General features: G+C 49.5%; 1 protein-coding gene across 1 annotated transcript in view; it reads left to right on the top strand.

Annotated features, from left to right (window-relative positions):
- The first annotated feature begins 372 nt into the window (after positions 1–372).
- CD200R1 (CD200 receptor 1) overlaps positions 373–19,938 on the top strand; it is a 33,075-nt gene continuing 13,509 nt past the window's right edge. Inside the window, exon 1 of the mRNA XM_063305659.1 lies at positions 373–530. Coding sequence (XP_063161729.1) covers positions 515–530 — 16 coding nt within the window. The 5' untranslated portion in view covers positions 373–514. The remainder of the gene's footprint in view (positions 531–19,938) is intronic.

The following is a 19,938-nucleotide window of genomic DNA, read 5'->3' as shown; positions in this document are numbered from 1 at the left end:
CAAATGCATATAGTAAGAAGAGCTAATACTTTTTTTTAAGGGGAAGTGCATTTGAGGCAGCGGAGTTGCTTCTCCAACGCGGTGCCCTTCATATTTGCAGGACGTTTAATTGGCAAAGATTGAACAGCAAAAGAAACGTTTGATGCAGCCTGATCGCAGGGACGGAGATCAAAAGGAGAGCGCTTCTTTTTCCCCAAAAAGGGTCTACGCATACACGCAAAGCCTCAACAGAAACCGAGGCCCCAAAACTCACGCTTTAGCAGCCCGGAAAGCCAACGCGCCTCGGAGGTTGCGAGTCTTCCCCGGTAGGCGGAGCGCTCACTCTCGACGTCTTTGACCCGGACGTCAGAGAACCGTAGAGATAGAAAAAGATTCGCTCTGCCGACCCTCTCTGAATAGGGATAATCAGACTCTATTTGCAAGGCAATTTAAAAAACGAAAAACCAGCTACGTTTTATACCCGTGACGGAGCCTGAATGAAATAAAAAGCAGTTCCGTTCTGACAATTTTGCAGATGTGGGACTTTGGCGGTGAGTTCTGAGTCGCGTTAAGTTTTAGATTGGTTCACCTTCTGCTCTTAGCCATAATGTGGTTAATTTTTCCGGCGTAGCATGCTGTGTGACTTCGGCCATTGCTGCTTATTCATCAAACAATGGATAACTCAGTAAGAGGGGGACGACAGAATAATAGGACCGTGCTTTTTGATAGGAGGAATTTGTGGCTTTTCATGTGGAAGCAACCACGTGGGTGGGTCAGTTTATTAAAAATGAACTTACACCATTTGTAAGCAATAGCAGTTCATCAAGTGTAGCCACAAAAGCTGTCTTTACGGGGGGCATTAATCTTCCTGGAACACTCATAATGTTAATATGACAGTGGTTTACCTATGAAATGTGCAGGGTGTTTCCCCTACAGCCAGGGATTATGTTCAGCTTCCAAGTAGTGCCTCAACTTCATGAACTTTCTGATGAATTCAGGTTTAGCTTATCAAACTCCGTGTTCACATATAACTCTAATCCATGGTTTTATTGCTCAAGCACAATGGATGTGCTCATGTTTCATGTCCACCATCAGCCAAACATACCATAAATCTGCACTACAGCCATAAACTGCTTGGTTTCTGTATGTAAGCCAGTTTGAAATGAAGCTGTCAGAAGAAATTACTTCAGTTTTAAACAGTTCCATGTGTTTGACCATGACACTATATCTGTAAGCAGTAGGAACACAACAATAATTTCTTGTTTAACCGCTAGGTGGCGGTGTATGGTAGTCCTTTGGGTTCGAAGAAGACAGGCTGTTGTGCAGTTCATCTGTGAACATGGGGGTGGCTCTGCAGTCCCATGGCAATGCAGGCAAAAAAGCACTTCACTGGAATCCTAGAAACCTGGAATGTAGTCATTGTAAGAAAAATACATCGGCTGTGATGGGGAAAGATTGTGTCAGTCTAGTTGTCAATTGGCCTGATCCAAACCTTCAAATCTATTTTGCCTGTGCTTTCTGTCTACGACTTCAGTTTTGTCTTATCTTTATCAAAAAGATAAAGATAAAGCAAATCTTTATCAAAAAAGCTGCTTGGATATACCTTGGTAGTCACAAAGATTTTTCAGCTCCTTTATCTTTTGAATGTGCAGGTAGTTACTATTTATCTATCTATCTATCTATCTATCTATCTATCTATCTATCTATCTATCAGTCATATTATGGATTTGCATTCTCCTTGTGCAAAACCTGGGGTTACCCAACCATGCTAATATGCCTCTATTAGTAGGGATGGCACCACTTTAGCTACAGAAGAACTGGGATGTTAGGAAATAGAGGGAACAATGATTCATTATGCAGTAAATGTATTATTTAAGCTGGTTTACATTTGTGAATAGGAATACAGGATAGGGATGAAAGAAAGACGTATATTTTGTGGAAATGTGAAGATAACACCTTACACATTTTCCTAATAATGTAAGCGTGGAATGAGATGCTTATAAACAAATACCAGCTATTAGTTTTAAATCATTGGAATGGGCTATGTTTCTATTCAAGCCAGTTAGGTAAACTTGATACCTGGTGTGGTAGACTTTCCAAACTTTGCTTGTGCTGATTTCTAATAAACAACTGAAGCAATGGTAAGACTGAGTTTGGAAATGCTTCATGGAAAAGGAGATTGTCAGTTCATATTTTAAAAAGGAGGGAATATGAAGATTAAATTGGAGAGGATGAAGCTTTTAAAATGATTGCATATCTGCAGTTGTGCATAAAGAGCCTACCGTCTGCTGAAAGTTATCTAAGCATATCAGTGTGTGTGTCTGGAGGCTGGGCTACCCCTTGTCATTATGCCTTATGCCTTTGACAAATCTAATTCTGCAGGATACAGCAACCATACCTGAGCTAAAAAAAAATCTGGCTGACTATTAGACAGCAACAAAGAATTAGAGTTTCTACCATGTCTGGTGATTGTCCAGATTTTTGCAGCGTAGTCATGATAGTCTACAGGAGTATTTCTCAACCTCAGCAACTTTAAGATGTGTGGACTCCAACTCCAACTGGCTTGGAAATTCCAGGCGTTGCAGTCCACACACCTTAAAGTTGCTGGGGTTGAGAAACACTGGTCTAAACCTGGGGCCTCAATAGGAGCCACAGGAGAAGAGCAGTGTGGCAGAGAAGTACTACTGTTTCTTCTTTCTAAGACAGCCATTGGGTGAAGAGCAGCAGCATTTACTGAAAAGTGAGCCCTTAGATGCTAACAGCTTACCTAACAATCCCTTCTGGTGATGCTAACAGCTTCCCTAACAATCCCTTCTGGTGATGCTCTTCTCATTCTCCTCCTCCTCCTCCTTACAGCTTGTGGAAGAACTAGGGAGAGAAAATACTCTAGGCCAGTGTTTCTCAACCTTGGTGACTTCAAGATGTGTGGACTTGAACTCCCAGAATTGCCCAGCCAGCCTTGCTGGCTGGGGAATTCTGAAAGTTCAAGTCTGGGCTGCAAAACTGCTGATTACCATTAATAGTAGCAAAGAGGTGCAAAAAATATTAACCCTTTGTTGCCATCTAGTGGTTAATTGGAATTTTCAGCCCAGCTATAATATGTCTTCTGAAGGAGAGAACCCTCACCTCCACCCCCAGTCTAACAGTTGAGCATGAGTTGTGTGATGGAAAAGAGGTGTCAGCTGTGGTCAGGAAGGCCTTTGCACAACTCCATCCAATGTGCCAGTTGCACCTTTTCCTAGATCAGGGGGCCCTTCAGACAATCACTCATGCTCTAGTCTTTTCATGGCTTGCCTTATGTCATGACCTCGTTGCAAGGCACAAAGAGCCTCACAACGTGGATCATGATCATTAAGGAAAAGGAGGAAGGAGATAATCTTTCAGGAATTAAACCAAGCACCCAAGGACACCCACACCCATGATCCCATCAGCAACTGAAAAGAGAGACGTCAGAGGAGTGGAGATGAGGAGCACATGGTGCCCCAAAGAACTCAACCGTTGCAGGGAGACAAAGAGGAGACCGGGGAAAACGCCCATACAGCCATCAAGAATACCATCAAGGGCAATCAGGCCATTGAGGGGTGGGGAAGCCCGGGGCAATACAGGGGGGTATAAAAGGGGCACCCCCACCTACCTACCCCGTTCCCGTTTTTCGTTCTGTCAGCTATCATTCCAATAAACCAGAAATCCTTAATGCCCATTAAGTGAGTCTGTGTCTTATTGCGGAGCGAGGCTGGCCCATGACATAAAAACGGGAACCCCAAAAAATTTTTTTCCACCTGGCACCTATCCAACTCGTTTGTGAGGGACCCAGCCAGGCATGGAGAACCAGGAACCGAGGAGGCGCAACCCTTCGGCGCCCGGCGACGAAGCCCCGCTCTCGCAGGGCGGGATGCAGCTGAGGTCCGGGCGATGCAACGCCCCGGTAGGTATGGAACTCAGCTGGGGGGAAGCAGCGGGGGAGGGACCCACCCCGGTGCCCCGGAGCCCGCGAGGCACCGGGGGCGAGACGAGGGGACCCTCTCCAAGCTTACAGGCAACCCCGACGGAGGCGCGAGACGAACCGCCACCCTGGGCGCTCGAAGGCGAGGGCGCGCCTGGCACCGCGGCGGGATCGAGGGACGACCCGTCCTCTACCTCAGCCAACGGCGAGGGCGAGCGGAGCGGCGAAAACCCCGGCGGGACGCCAGGGATGGCAGAGAGGCTCGGCGCGTTGGAGGAGGGGATGCAGGCGGTGCGGCAGATGCTCCAACAGCTGACGGTGGCACAGGGACCCCGCGACGGAGGAGGCGCAGAGGCAACCCCGGTCGAAAGGCGGCAGGGCGAGTGGGACGGCGGCGACGGCGGAACCCGACCCAAGGAGCCCAACCGACGACCTGAGGCGCACCGGGAGGCGAGGCGGGGTGGAGACCCAGCGGATGGCGGCGACCACGGCGGGACCCGACCCCAGGAGGCCACCCAACGAGCGGAGGCGCGCCCGGACGTGAGACGGCGGGACAACCTCGGCGGCGGCGGCGTCCGGCCCCAGGAGCCCACCCCACGACGGGAGATGCGCCAGGCTGAGAGGCGGAGGGACGACCAAGCGGGCGGCGACGGCGACGGCGGAGCCTGGATCCAGGAGCCCGAACGAGGGAGAACCCCCCGCCCTCCCCCCCGAGCGACGGGACGAGTACCTTGCGAGGAGACCCAGAGAGAGGCACCAATGCCGCAAGAGAACCGGAGACACCCCGACCCGCAGCAGCTCCGGCAAAACCCGAGGCACGACGCAGAGGGGGCCAGGAGCCAGACCAGGGCACCCGCCAAAGACTTTGGCATAAAGTTCGATGGGGACCCCTCGAAACTTTCCTTCTTTTTAACTAACGCGAGGTACTACCTCGAAGAATGGGGTCCCTGTTTTAGAACTGAGCGGGGCAAAATCAATGCCCTGGCTATAAAACTAAAAGGGCGGGCCGCCGATTGGTACGTCCAATTGTGCCAATCCGGCGCCCGGGCGCTGCAGGACAGCACTGAATTCCTGCAGGCACTAGAAAGGCACTTCAGGGACCCCCTGGAGCAAGAAAAGGCAAAAAGGGCGCTAGAGACACTTAGACAAAGCCCGCGCTCCGTGGCTGAGTATGCCATGGAGTTCCAAGCCCTAGCCGGAAAAGTAGACACGTGGTCTCAATCGACACTGATTGAGAAGTTCAAACATGGACTCAACTTAAACGTCCTCCGGTGGGCACTTGGCCGCGACAACCCCAGCTCCCTCACGGGGTGGATCCAGCTGGCAGCGGAAGCGGAGAACGCCCACGACACGTTCCTCCACGCAAGGAGGGAAACGCAACAGATGGCGACAGCGCGACCCCCACGCACCAGCGCAAGGCAGGTGAGGGCGAGACCCCAACCCTGGAGGGAGGAACGGGACAGACGTTTCGCAAAAGGGCAATGTTTCACGTGCGGCAGGGAAGACCACAAAGCAGCCGCATGCCCCAAAACGACGCCCAGAGAGAGCCCAAGGAGGGCACAAACAGTACCAACCCCAGCGCCGAGAAAGCGACCAGCAGCAAAGGGGGAGTACCGACGCAGACACGACCCCTACAGTTCGGAGGGGGAGGACAGCAACCCAGATGAGGCGGCGGGAAACGACAACCACCTGGCCTAAGGGGCGCCGAAGGACAGGTGGAGAACACTGACAGGCGCTTCGACAAAGGGGTGAGTGAGGAATGCCCCACCCTCTACGTCCGTGTCACCCTCACCCATCGAAATAAAACCGAAAAGGTCTGGGCACTCATTGATTCAGGTTGCTCCAAAAGCCTCATGCACCCTGACCTGGCAGCCGCACTCGACCTCCGCTGCTATCCACTTCAGCACCATTTGGTGTTCTCGCAGCTAGATGGATCTGCAGCGGGAGGGGGCCCGGTCACCCAATACACCGGAAAAACCGCGCTACGGCTCGGCAGCCACGAGGAAAAATTGGCTTTCATCGTGGCACCGGTGGGGCAACCCCGACTCATACTGGGGATTCCATGGCTCGTGCAGCAAAACCCAGTCATCAATTGGAGAACCAGAGAGATTAAGTTTGCTGACGGGCGCTACCAAGCACCGTCAGGGGACAAGGTTCCCCGAGCAGCCATGGGGGGGGCGACGACGACTGCAGAACACACAGAGACAGCTCTGCCAGAGGGACTGCCAACCAAATACGGGGAGTTCGCCGATGTTTTCGGTGAGAAAGAGGCGGACAAACTCCCCCCCCACAGAAAGACGGACTGTACCATTGAACTGGTCCCGGGGGTACCCCTACCCAAACCAAAAATATATGCTATGACCCAGCGAGAGCTAGCTACGTTAAGGGACTTCATAGACAAAAATCTGGCGAGGGGTTTCATTGAGCCAGCGAACTCTCCAGTGGGAGCGCCAGTCCTCTTTCGCGAGAAAAAGGATGGGACATTGCGGCTCTGTACAGACTACCGCGGGTTAAACGCAGCAAGCATTTCAAATAAATACCCCTTACCCTTAATAAAGGACATTTTGTCCCACTTGGTGAAGGGTAAGGTATTCTCCAAACTGGACATAAGGGAAGCCTACTACCGCATACGGATAAGGGAGGGGGATGAGTGGAAGACTGCTTTCAATTGCCCACTGGGGGCGTTTCAATATAAAGTACTCCCTTTCGGATTGGCGGGGGCACCGGGGGTATTCATGCAGTTAATTAATGAGGTCCTGCGTGACCACCTTTTTAAGGGGGTTTTGGTTTATCTGGATGATGTATTGATCTACACAGAAACAGAACGTGAGCACGAACGCTTGGTAAAGGACGTGCTCAAGAAACTTCGCAAGGCAGAGCTGTTTATAAAGCTCTCCAAGTGCGAGTTTCACAAAAAACAAATTGACTACCTAGGGTATAGGATTTCTGCTAAAGGGATAGAAATGGACCCCAGCAAGGTCCAAGCCATCCTGGCGTGGGAACGCCCACGCACAAGGAGACAGCTGCAAAGCCTCCTGGGATTCACTAATTTCTACAGGGGGTTCACGCCCAGGCTGGCAGAGACTATATTGCCTCTAACTAACCTGCTAAAAACTAAGGGCTTGGGGGACACGCGCAAATCGAGGAACCCGGGGGCGCTACTGAATTGGACAGCTGACTGTCAAACGGCTTTCGAGAGACTGAAAACCCTTTTCACAGCTGAGCCAGTGCTACAGCACCCCGACCCCTCCAAGCCTTTTGTGGTGCAAGCAGATGCCTCCGATTTCGCCATCGGAGCCATCCTGCTCCAAAAGGACTCCGACAACCACCTAAAGCCCTGCGCCTACCTTTCCCGCAAATTCTCCGAGACGGAGCGGAGATGGCACGTATGGGAAAAGGAGGCGTTTGCAGTAAAAACAGCCTTGGAAACGTGGCGACACCTGCTGGAGGGGGCCTCCTGCCCTTTCGAGGTGTGGACGGACCACAAGAACCTGGAGGCACTCAGCACGCCAAAACGGCTCAGCCCGAAGCAGGTGCGATGGGCTCAGTTTTTCAGCCGGTTTAATTTCACGCTGAAATTCATACCGGGCAAGAAAAACTTCTTGGCAGACGCCCTCTCCCGACGACCACAGGACGACACGCAAGCCTCCGACATCGTAGGAACAGTATGGACCGAGAAACAGCTCGGCTGCCCAGCTGTCACGCGGAGCCAGACAAAGAATCAGCGCACGCCAGCACAGCGCACGCCAGCACGAACGGCGGGGAGCGATCGGAGGCGACGCTCAATTTCACCGAACTGGCAACAAAGACTCACACAGGCACTACAGCAAGATACATGGTTGCAGAATAACCAACAACATGTATCTTTCAAAGACAATCTCGCCTGGAAGGAGAAAGCTTTGTACGTGCCCGAATCACTGCGGGGAGAAATTTTACACAGAGCACACGATGACAAATCTGCAGGGCATTTTGGGTTTGTAAAAACCCTCCACCTAACGAGGAGGCAATTTTGGTGGCCAAATCTTAGAAAGGACGTAAAAGACTACGTAAGCAACTGCCCCATATGTGCTACCACCAAACGTAAAGGAGGGAAACCCCACGGGCTGTTACAGGCGGTAGCCAGCCCCTCCCGGCCATGGGAAGAAATTTCCATGGATTTCATTGTGGACCTCCCATCCAGCCAAAGAAAAACTGTGATATGGGTGGTAAAAGACTATTTTTCGAAACAAGCACACTTCATCCCGTGCGCGACTATCCCCTCCGCACAACAGCTGGCACGTTTATTCCTAACACACATATACAGGATTCACGGCGCCCCCTACAGGTTGGTGACCGACAGAGGCACACAATTCACGTCAAAGTTTTGGCGGGAATTTTTAAAACTAATCGGAACCAAGCAAGCACTGTCCACTGCGTGGCATCCAAACACGGACGGATCAACAGAGATCCTTAACTCAACACTTGAACAGTTCCTAAGGGCATTCATAAATTATCAACAGGACAACTGGGTAGACCTACTACCTTTTGCAGAGGTGGCCTATAATAACGCAGTACACCAGAGTACTGGCCACACCCCTTTTAAGGTGGTCTATGGAAGAGATTTTGTACCGATACCAGAATTGCCGCAACCTGAAACCCTGCCCTGCTCACCAGACGATTGGGCGGCACAGCTGGCAACAACCTGGCCAGTCATCCAGACGGCTTTAGCAGACGCACAAACAACGTACAAAAAATATGCGGACAACCACAGGGCGGAGGCACCGAACTACAAAGTGGGAGATAGGGTCTACCTCTCCACTAAGTTCATAAAGACCTCACAACCATCAAAGAAATTGGCACCGAAATTCATTGGACCTTTTAAAATCATACAGGTAATCAACCCAGTTACGTTCAAACTGGAACTGCCTTACAATTTGAGACGGGTCCACCCAGTGTTTCATTGTGCACTACTGAAACCAACGAGCACATCCAAATGGCATACGGAAGAACCTCCACCCCCACCCATAATGATAGACAATCAACAACATTTTGAAGTGAAAGAAATACTGGACTCAAGAAAACAAAGAGGAACACTACAATACCTCGTGAGATGGAAACATTTCTCACACCCAGAGTGGGTCCAGGCACGACACGTCATGGCTAGTCAACTAACAAGACAGTTCCATGAGGCATACCCAGAGAAACCAGCACCATAGAACATCTTTGGGGGGGCAGTATGTCATGACCTCGTTGCAAGGCACAAAGAGCCTCACAACGTGGATCATGATCATTAAGGAAAAGGAGGAAGGAGATAATCTTTCAGGAATTAAACCAAGCACCCAAGGACACCCACACCCATGATCCCATCAGCAACTGAAAAGAGAGACGTCAGAGGAGTGGAGATGAGGAGCACATGGTGCCCCAAAGAACTCAACCGTTGCAGGGAGACAAAGAGGAGACCGGGGAAAACGCCCATACAGCCATCAAGAATACCATCAAGGGCAATCAGGCCATTGAGGGGTGGGGAAGCCCGGGGCAATACAGGGGGGTATAAAAGGGGCACCCCCACCTACCTACCCCGTTCCCGTTTTTCGTTCTGTCAGCTATCATTCCAATAAACCAGAAATCCTTAATGCCCATTAAGTGAGTCTGTGTCTTATTGCGGAGCGAGGCTGGCCCATGACACCTACTGCAACATGCTGTACGTGGGACTGCCCTTGAAGACCACCCAGAAGCTTCAACTTGTCCAGAATGCAGCAGCATGAGTAGAATGGGCATGACTCAGTAGACCCATGTAACACCTCTGCTTCACAAGCTGCACTGGTTGCCAGTTTGCTTCCAGGTATGATTCAAGGTGCTAGTCATCACTTATAAAGCCCTACATGGCATAGGGCCTAGTTACTTGAGGGACCGCCTGTCTCCCATAACATCTGCCCAGCAGATTCAATCCTGCAGGGTTGGTACACTCTGGGTTCCTTCAATTAAACAATGTCATCTATCAAGACCCCGGAAGTGTGCCTCTCTGTAGCAGTGTCTGCCCTCTGGAACAAGGTTCCCCTTGAAACTGTTGTTGTTTAGAAGAGCTGTGGAGACTTTGCTCTTCACCAGGTCTTTGGTGAGGGAGAGTGAGATCCCTCACTTCACTGCTCTTGCCATCTTTTATCTTTACCTTTTATGTTTTGTTGATTTAATTTCTTTCTTCGATGGTTACAAGTCCTTGAGAGCTGGGTGGCATACCAATTTAATAGGTGGTGGTGGTGGTGATGATTATGATGATGGGGCTCAGGTCCACCATTGTAGTGGGAAGAAATGGGTACATGCTGATTCTCTCTTTTCCCTGTCCACTCTCAACTGCACAGCCCAGGGGAGGAGAGGCATCAGCTCCCATCCTCTCTCAGCACCAGAGGGGAGGGAACCATCTGCAAAGTTTGCCTTGAGGCCAAGAGACCTCTATGTTTGTCCTTTTGCTTTTCAGCTGGATGTGGACTGGCCAGCTCTTCAAACAGACAACTGTCTTCTGAATATAAAATCATTTTGAATTATTATAATTCAGTGCTATAACCATTACAACATGCTGTTATATTGGAAGGATATTTAGAAGATCAAATACTTAAATAAAAATATTAAAACAGAAAGTTCATTTTGGTGCTGTATGTAGGATGGCCTTCTTGCTAAAACAAGCTGACAGATGTACAGAACAATTTGGAGAACAGAACTTTTTTCTGCTGACGCATATTTATGAGAATGAAAAAAGAGGAATTTCACCCTGAAATCTTGGTTGCTTTTTATAACTCCTGAGACCATTTCTGATTATAGGCTGATGACACGGCAAATATAGAAACCAAATTTCTGAGGAAAGCAGTTATCAAAGAGATAACAAATTTAGCCTCTTGTTGAAAATGCTTCTGTTAGTCTCATAGAAAAAGGAATTATCATTGTGTCTTTCTGTTATGTGAATGTTTCTTATAATAAATTAATTTAAAACACTCATGCCTTTCACTGGATCAAGCAGTAATGTTTATGCTTCAGTCCTGGCTGCACAAGATTTGAATTCCACAATTCTCACAGGTCCCATTCTGCTTCTATACTGTTCCTTGCTGCTGGTTGAACTTTCTGCATCTAAGATTCTGGGGGGAAAATCCATCTTTATTCAGCCAATAATACTAATAAGCCAACTGAAGCTTTGTAACTGCAGGCTTTTGAATGCCAGAACTCTTTATCCAACAAGATAAACACCTCCCCTCCTGAAAAGGGAGGGAGAGACAGAAACATGCCAGTTTTTCAAGACATCTGTATGGCAGTTGACAGGCTGAGTGAGATGGAAATGCCTTCAGATATGCAGGCTAGATTTTGTCAAGTACATGAGATGCTGGAGATTTTGAAAAGAAAGCATGGTATAATTTTACTCATGAGAGAAAGAGGCAGGGGTGGACAAAAGCCACAGGCTACACTTGATGTTTGGGGAAAGGGGTGGGAAAGAGGGACAGAGTAACCTTGCAAAGTGAGCAGGGTTTTGTCGTGTATGTAAACAGCCAGGGTTTTTCTGTTTTGGGGAGAGTGGGTTGGTGTAGTAAGCCTATTTTGGAGGTTATTCTGATTTTTTGTGCACTTGAGCCTCAAAATGGTGGGAAACCACACCACTGATATTTTTGGTCAGGGAGTGCTCAATGTACAACAAAAGTAGGACTTGGGTTTCCTGTGGTCTCAGGCTGTCCACTTTGCTACAGAGTAAGTTCAAAATATATGTAACAACAAACAATACCTATGCAGGCTTAGGACCTAAATCTCTGACTTATGTACCCACCCATCGAATAGTATCTAATGGGTTGTGCCTCACAAGGACTGATAAAAATTGTCAATTTTATTGTAAACTGCCCAGAGTCCCCCTTGTGGGGGAGATGGGTGGTGATAGAAATTTGAGAAATAAATAAGTAAATAAATATGTGTCTGATCAAAGATAGTGAGCTTAAATAATAAAGTAAAAATAATTTAAATAAAATAATTTAAAGTGGGCTTTAAACTGAATCTTGTGGGGATGAGGGAAGGAAGTAAGGACCTTGGATAAAGACTTGATTCTTGCAGAGGGGTATGAGAGTGATGGTGTCATGGGGCCTATTAGACTCAATGAAATAATCAGGAAAAAATATTTAGATTCATAGTTCATGATCCTTACTATCTATATGCTAAAACCAGAGTATGGGAAATAAAATGAGCTTGAAATCCTAGTACACAAAGGCATATATGATTGGATGGGATATTTCCCACAACTGCAGTATAGCAATAGATCCAGTTTGTTCAAAGGAACAGAAGCAACAAAAAGGAAACAGAAACTGCACTGTATGTTAAAGGTATCTCTACTGATTTAGAAATCCAAGTGAATGAACATGATAATACTGTAGAGAGCATATAGGTTAAACTAAGTGGAGGAGCAAATAAAATAAAAGTCAAAGCATAATAAAAGCAATACTGTTGTTGATATCAGACTTCAACCATGAACAAAATTACATTTCATTACACAAATAGTTGTAGTTTGGGTATAATGAACAGGAAGCATTCATGGCATACTGTATGGAGCATCCAGGTTAAAATAAGCGGAGGACCAAATGATACAAAATTGGGTTGGAGTAGCTAATATCCTAAAAGACAATTCATAGCAATCATGAAAATAAGAGAACTGGACTAAAGCAGAATGCAGTAAATTTAACAATGACAAATGTAGTTATTCACTTAGGAAACCAAGTCTGAGACCTGAATTCCTTTTCAACTAGAGTCTCTCTCCATTTTGGTGTGTCCAAGGACAGCTTAGCATTTGATTTAACCTACCTAGTTTCTCACTAATGTTCTGCAAATTCTGGAATATCAGAACCACTGCATCTGCAGTAAAGAGCCAACCTCTTGTCATAAGCTCTACAGAGATCTTAGGAGTATTACTTTCTTCACATAGCAATGAAAGATGGAGTTTGTGTTTGGGGGATGATGGCAGTTTCTCTTCTACTCTTCCCTGAGTTCTTTAATTGCTCAAATTGATTATTTAATAAAAGCAATTCATCATCATTTAAGTAATAGATTCTGTGTTTCAGAATAAGGATTCAAGCCAAAGATTATTGAATCTTTTTTCAGATTTATCCTACTGGATTTTTCTTCTTCTTTTAATCTAGGCTGGGAATGTGAATATGATTTTGTTTAGTCAAGCGTCAAGTTGTTTAAAAACTGAGTGAATGGCGTTATGAAGTGTGCCTGTTTAGAAAAGTAGTCTTCCACCACCCAAATGGTTGTTTTCTTCTGGCTGGGTGGTAGATCTACTATAAAATCCATGGAGATTTCCTCCCATGGTCGGGAGGGCTCCGCCACCGTTTGTAGTAGTCCCGGAGGCTTTCCCGGTGCCCGTTTGGCCATTGCGCGTATCGGGCAGGATGCTACGTAGGCCTTAACGTCCCGTCTCAATGCGGGCCACCAGAACTGTCATCGTGTTAGGTGCAGGGTCTTTAGAAACCCGAAGTGTCCTGCTTGTTTGCTGTCGTGTGATCTGCGCAGGATTGCCTGGCGCTGCGAGTCCGGGACATATATTCTGCCTTCCCCCCATGCTAAGTCCTGTTCCATTGTCACCTTGTCGGGGTTTGCTAGTAGCCAGGGGTCGGTTTTGAGGGCGGCGGTGAGGTCCGCGCGTATCCCTCCTGGTCGCGGGTGGCGCCATCTGGTCGCTGGTTGGCTTGCCGTCGGTTGAGACGTGGGGTTGAGCTGTTTCTGAGCGCTGCTTCGGGTGGTCACTGCCATTCCCAGCTGGGAGGCGGATAGGACCGTCCCAATCATATCTGGGACGGGCTCTTCGTCTTGGGGCAGTCGGGAGAGGGCGTCAGCCAGGAAGTTCTTTTTGCCCGGTATGAACTTCAGTTGAAAGTTAAAGCGGCTGAAGAATTGGGCCCATCTGACCTGTTTCGGGCTGAGGCGTCTGGGCATCCGGAGGGCCTCGAGGTTCCAGTGGTCTGTCCAGACCTCGAATGGTTGGGTGGCTCCTTCCAGTAGATGCCTCCATGTTTCTAGCGCCGATTTTACCGCGAACGCCTCCTTCTCCCATACGTGCCAGCGCCTTTCCGTCTCCGAGAATTTCCTTGACAGGTAGGCGCATCGTTTCAGGATTCCTGCAGGGTCCTTTTTGAGCAGTATGGCCCCCAGGGAAAAGTCTGAGGCATCGGCTTGGACCACGAACAGCTGTTCTGGGTCCGGATGTGCGAGGATTGGCTCCGTTGTGAACAGCGCTTTCAGTCTGTTGAACGCTGTCTGACATGCGGGAGTCCAATTTAGTACTGTCCCTGGGTTCTTGGCTTGCCGTGTGTCCCCAACTCCTTTAGTTTTGAGGAGGTCTGTTAGGGGGAGGGCTATCTCCGCGAACCCCGTGCGAATGACCTGTAGAAGTTCGCAAAGCCGAGGAAGCTTTGAAGTTGGCGCCTGTTACGTGGGCGTTCCCAATTCACCACCGCCTCGACTTTTGCGGGGTCCATTTCTATGCCCTCGCCGGAGATTCGGTACCCCAGGTAGTCTAGGCGTGCTTTATGGAATTCGCACTTAGATGGTTTGGCATAGAGCTTCGCCCTTCTTAGCTTTTCGAGGACTTGCCTGACTAGGGTTATGTGTTCTTCGTGCGTCTGGGTGTAGATGAGGACGTCATCTATGTAAACTAGTACCCCTTTGAACAGGTGTTCATGCAGTACCTCATTGATGAGCTGCATGAACACTCCCAGGGCCCCCGCTAATCCGAATGGCAGTACCTTGTACTGAAAGGCGCCTAGGGGGCAGTTGAACGCTGTTTTCCATTCGTCCCCCTCCCTGATTCAGATCCTGTAATAAGCCTCGCAGAGGTCCAGTTTGGAGAATACTCTTCCCGTGGACAGGTGGGCGAGCATGTCTTTCACGAGGGGTAGGGGGTATTTATTGGATAGGGACGCCGCATTGAGGCCCCGGTAGTCGGTGCAGAGCCGTAAGGTGCCGTCTTTTTTCTCTTGGAATAGGACAGGCGCTCCGACCAGTGAGCATGCTGGCTCTATGAAACCCCTAGCCAGGTTTTTATCGATGAACTCCCGGAGGGTTGTCATCTTCGGGGTCATCGAGTAAATCTTCGGCCTGGGTAAGGGAACATCGGGAAGCAGCTCAATTCTACAGTCTGTCTTGCGGTGGGGGGGTAGTTGGTCCGCCTCCTCTTCCCCGAAGACCTCTGAGAAATCAGCATATTGTTCAGGTAGTTCTTCTGGGGTTGCTGTGTTGTCCTGGGCTACTGCGTCTGCCCGTCCCACTGTGGGGTTGATCCTGCCCACCGGAACTGGTGCCCGGTACGCGCCGTCGTCAAATTGGAAGGTGCGGGTCTTCCAGTTAATGCGCGGGTTGTTGGTCGTGAGCCACGGTATTCCTAGTACTATGATGGGTCGCCCTATGTGGGTTACCACAAAAGATGTTCGCTCGGTGTGGGTGCCCACTTGCAGGGTGACAGGCTCGGTCTGCGTCGTGGCTGGTTTCCCTCCCGCTGTTGAGCCGTCCAGTTGGTGGAAAGCCAGCAGTGTGGGGAGGGGGAGGCAAGGCAGGTCGAGCTTGGCGACGATGTCGGGGTGGATCAGGTTCTTGGAGCACCCCGAGTCCACTAGCGCCACGGCTGTGGTGGCTCTGTTGCTGAAGGAAAGCCTGATTGTCCCCATTATTATGGAGCTTTCGTCGCTCTGTCTATGTGTTTCGCGCCCCTGTCCCACCGCCTGCCTCGTGGCGCGTTTTAAGGCAGGCGGGGAGCGTTTCCCGCCAGCCGGTCTGGGACTTCGACGTCCTCCCCCGCCAAGTAAGGGTCCAAGTCTTCGTCCGGTGTCGCTGTGGCTCCGGTCATCCGGCGGTGGGGGGGCGGCGGTGGGTTAGTTGGTTTGAACGTCGTTTTCAGTGCGGGCTTGGGAGCGCTAGTTGGCGTTCTGTTGGAGAAGCAGTCTGCCGCTTTGTGCCCCATTTTCCCACACTTCGCGCAGGGTCCGCGAGCAAACTTCTTTTGGTACGTGGGACCGGCCGGCCCCAAGTGTGGCGCGGGTACCTTTGGGCTGTTGCTCGTTTTGTCCTCTGCCGTCGTCATTAAGAAAGTGCGATGAGCGTGTTCCGCTCTCCCCGCTAGGTAGATCCAGCCTTGCAGTGTCTCCGGGTCATCCCGGTAGAGTGCCCATTGGAGTACCTCGCGGCTGAGGCCCCTTTTGAACATCTCTATCAGGGTAGTCTCGGACCAGTCGTTAATCTTCCCTGCGAGGGCTTTAAATTCGAGGGCGTAGTCCGCGACAGTTCGTGTGCCCTGTTTGAGGGCTTGAAGCGCACTTTTAATCCTCTCCTTGGCTAGCGGGTCCTCAAAATAGTGCTTCATCTCTGTGATGAAGGCGTGGAAGTCAGAGAGGGCTGGGGAATTGGACTCGTACATTTGGACGTACCAGTCCGCCGCCCTGTCTTGCAACTTGATCGCCACGGCTGCGATTTTGTCCGCTTCGGAGTCAAAGGAGTGTCCGTGCCGCCCCATGAACTCCCTGGCGTTCGTGACGAAAAACGACAGCTTCGTGGGGTTTCCGTCGAAGGAAATGGGGAAGTCCTTTGGGGCCCTGGTGTTCAGTGGATCCCCTCTCCTTGCGTCCCGTCCCATGGCTTCTTCCGCCGTGGAAGCTTGCCTCTTAGCATTTGGCCTGTGGGGGTGCCAAGACCCGCTCGGGGTTTGAATAGGGGTGTGTACCTGCGCGGGTATGTTCGTGTGAGGCATGGAGGACATCAACGACTGCAGCATGGTCCTGAGGTCCCTTAGTTGGGCTTCCATGGCCGTGAGTCTGGCTTGCGTTTCTCGGTCCAAGGTCCGCACCGCAGCTGTGATCGGACCGGTCAGCGTCTCCGCGTAGTTGGGCCACCGGTGGGGGTTAGGCGTTTCCGTCCGCTGGTCAGCTCCCTCAACTTGGGAGCGAATCGGCTGGTTCGTCCCTCCGTCCTCCACCGCGTTTCTTGCAGTTGGGCTGAAGCTCCACGCCTGTGGCTGGGGTGCGATGTGGGGCAGGGAGGTCTCCGTGGGTCTCGGGAGGTATGTTGCTCCCTCCCGTGGTCGGGTCGCCTCCGCCTCCCTCCGGGGGTGGGGCTGAGGCTCGGGATGGGCCGGGAGGGTGTCCGTGACTCCTGGGGTCCGCGTTGCCTCTGGCCTCTGTCGGTTCTCCTCCGCCTCTCGCCGTACGACTTGCCCGTCCTGGCTGCGACGCGTCGGCTCCATCGCTCTCCGCTCGTGTTCTTCTCGCCATCTGTTCCTCCCGCGGCTCGTTTTTGTCTGGTGGGGCTTGGCGAGGCTGAGTTTAGGACTCTCAGCTTTATGTCATGCGCTGCCTACTACTGAGTAAAACACAGACACAAATTTAGGGAAGATCAGGTTCTGGTTTATTTCAGCATAGTGCATAGCTAGAAAAAGCTGAGAGTGAAGGGAGCGCGCCGGTACGGAGTTTAAATAGCCCGCGCCGGTCAGCGCCCCCCCACCTTGGGTTGTGTCATCCCCCCAAGTCCTGCATGCTTCGTTGCCGGTAGGTGAGGGGTCGCGGGGCCCCTGCTGGTGCCCCGGGCTTCTCTCGTAATCGTTTTCTTCCTCCGGCCGGTGATTGCTTTCAGCTGGGCGATATCCTTTGCGTTCCTGCTGACAGCTCCAGGCGTGCCTCGTGATCCACCCTGTCTTTGTCGCTCTTTCTTCCCCCTTTGTGTTCTCTTGACTGGATTTTCCGGCCAGGGTCGTTCCCTTCTCCTCGGGGTCTGTGTCTGTTGTTGTGCGTCGCTTTGCTTATCTTTTAATCCCTTGCTCTTGTTTCCGTGGTATTGTTATGTGTGCCGTTGTGCTGATGCATTCAGCTCAACGGTGCTCATGACACAGAGGAACTAGAGACCAAATTGCCAATATCCACTGGATAATGGAAAAAGTCAGGGAGTTTCAAAAAAACATCTATTTCTGTTTTATTGACTATTCTAAAGCCTTTGACTGTGTGGACCATAACAAATTGTGGCAAGTTCTTAGCGGTATGGGGATACCAAGTCATCTTGTCTGCCTCCTGAATAATCTGTATAACGACCAAGTAGCAACGGTAAGAACAGACCACGGAACAACGGACTGGTTTAAGATTGGGAAAGGAGTACGGCAGGGCTGTATACTCTCACCCTACCTATTCAACTTGTACGCAGAGAACATCATGCGACATGCTGGGCTTGAGGAATCCAAGGCTGGAGTTAAAATCGCTGGAGGAAACATTAACAATCTCAGATATGCAGATGATACCACTTTGATGGCTGAAAGTGAAGAGGAACTGAGGAGCCTTATGATGAAGGTGAAAGAAGAAAGTGCAAAAGCTGGTTTGCAGCTAAACCTCAAAAAAACCAAGATTATGGCAACCAGCTTGATTGATAACTGGCAGATAGAGGGAGAAAATGTAGAAGCAGTGAAAGACTTTGTATTTCTAGGTGCGAAGATTACTGCAGATGCTGACTGCAGTCAGGAAATCAGAAGACGCTTAATCCTTGGGAGAAGAGCAATGACAAATCTCGATAAAATAGTTAAGAGCAGAGACATCACACTGACAACAAAGGTCTGCATAGTTAAAGCAATGGTGTTCCCTGTAGTAACATATGGCTGTGAGAGCTGGACCATAAGGAAGGCTGAGAGAAGGAAGATCGATGCTTTGGAACTGTGGTGTTGGAGGAAAATTCTGAGAGTGCCTTGGACTGCAAGAAGATCAAACCAGTCCATCCTCCAGGAAATAAAGCCAGACTGCTCACTTGAGGGGATGATATTAAAGGCAAAACTGAAATACTCTGGCCACATAATGAGAAGACAGGACACCCTGGAGAAGATGCTGATGCTAGGGAGAGTGGAGGGCAAAAGGAAGAGGGGCCGACCAAGGGCAAGATGGATAGATGATATTCTAGAGGTGACGGACTCATCCCTGGGGGAGCTGGGGGTATTGACGACCGACCGGAAGCTCTGGCGTGGGCTGGTCCATGAAGTCACGAAGAGTCGGAAGCGACTGAACGAATAAACAACAAAAAGCCATTTAGAAGTGACACACCAGGTTTGTTTGTTTGTTTGTTTGTTTATTTATTTATTTATTTATTTATTTATTTATTTATTTATCAAATTTAATTACCGCCCATCTCCCCCAAAAGAGGGACTCTGGGCAGTTAACCACTAGGGAAAGTGGGAACGTATGACTTCTGGCCAAGCAAACCCTCAAAGTTGTCATAACTTTCTTGCCTAAACTTTGTGCACAGGGTGATGTGAGGCTTACCATCTTATACTACATGTAGACAGAAGTCACATTTATGGTAACTTTGTTTGTTTAACAATGCTGTTGGGGTTTTGAGCTATATTAATCATTTCCTTTTTATTTCAACCTATTCTTCACTCTTATTTTGTGGTCTTTGTATTGTACAACAGGGTGACCACAGCAAGCTCATACACGTTTGGGAGAAAAAGAAAGAGTATCAGTAAGAGCTCACATATTTATTTATGCATTGGATTTAGGTGCTGCCTGACTGCAGACTGACTCTGGGAGGCTTACAGTTCAACAATATAAAAAATAACAATCTACCTAACAGTGAACAGCTGACAAATCTGGTCAACACATAAAACAGATATCATACACTCAAGAGGGGCTCCAGCCACCCTGTACAAAGCCTGGGAGAATTAGGGATTTCATTGTGGAAGTAAGGGCGGTGAATCTCATCGTATCCGCAGCTAGCTGTCCAGTATCTCTCTTTAAAGTCACTTATTCCTTGCTGAGGAGGGAAGAGCCACTGAATCATCTGGATGGACATTGTAAGAAATAATAATAATAATAATTTATTTTACAGCCAAAAGGCCCAAAAGTCGTAAGGAATATTTTAGGCATCTGGTAAATAAAGTTGCTTGGATTCACTCAGAGTTGGACTCTGCCTGGGCAAGCCCTGTCAAGGTGACAGAAGTGAGGTTTTGTCTGGCTGACTGGGGCAAGTCTAAACCTGTTACTCCTGAAAAAAGTGGATAG

This window comes from Candoia aspera, chromosome 5, assembly GCF_035149785.1.
Source record: "Candoia aspera isolate rCanAsp1 chromosome 5, rCanAsp1.hap2, whole genome shotgun sequence".
NCBI lineage: Eukaryota > Metazoa > Chordata > Lepidosauria > Squamata > Boidae > Candoia > Candoia aspera.
Note: the sequence above shows the minus strand (reverse complement) of the source record. Positions and strands in the feature narration are given on the sequence as shown.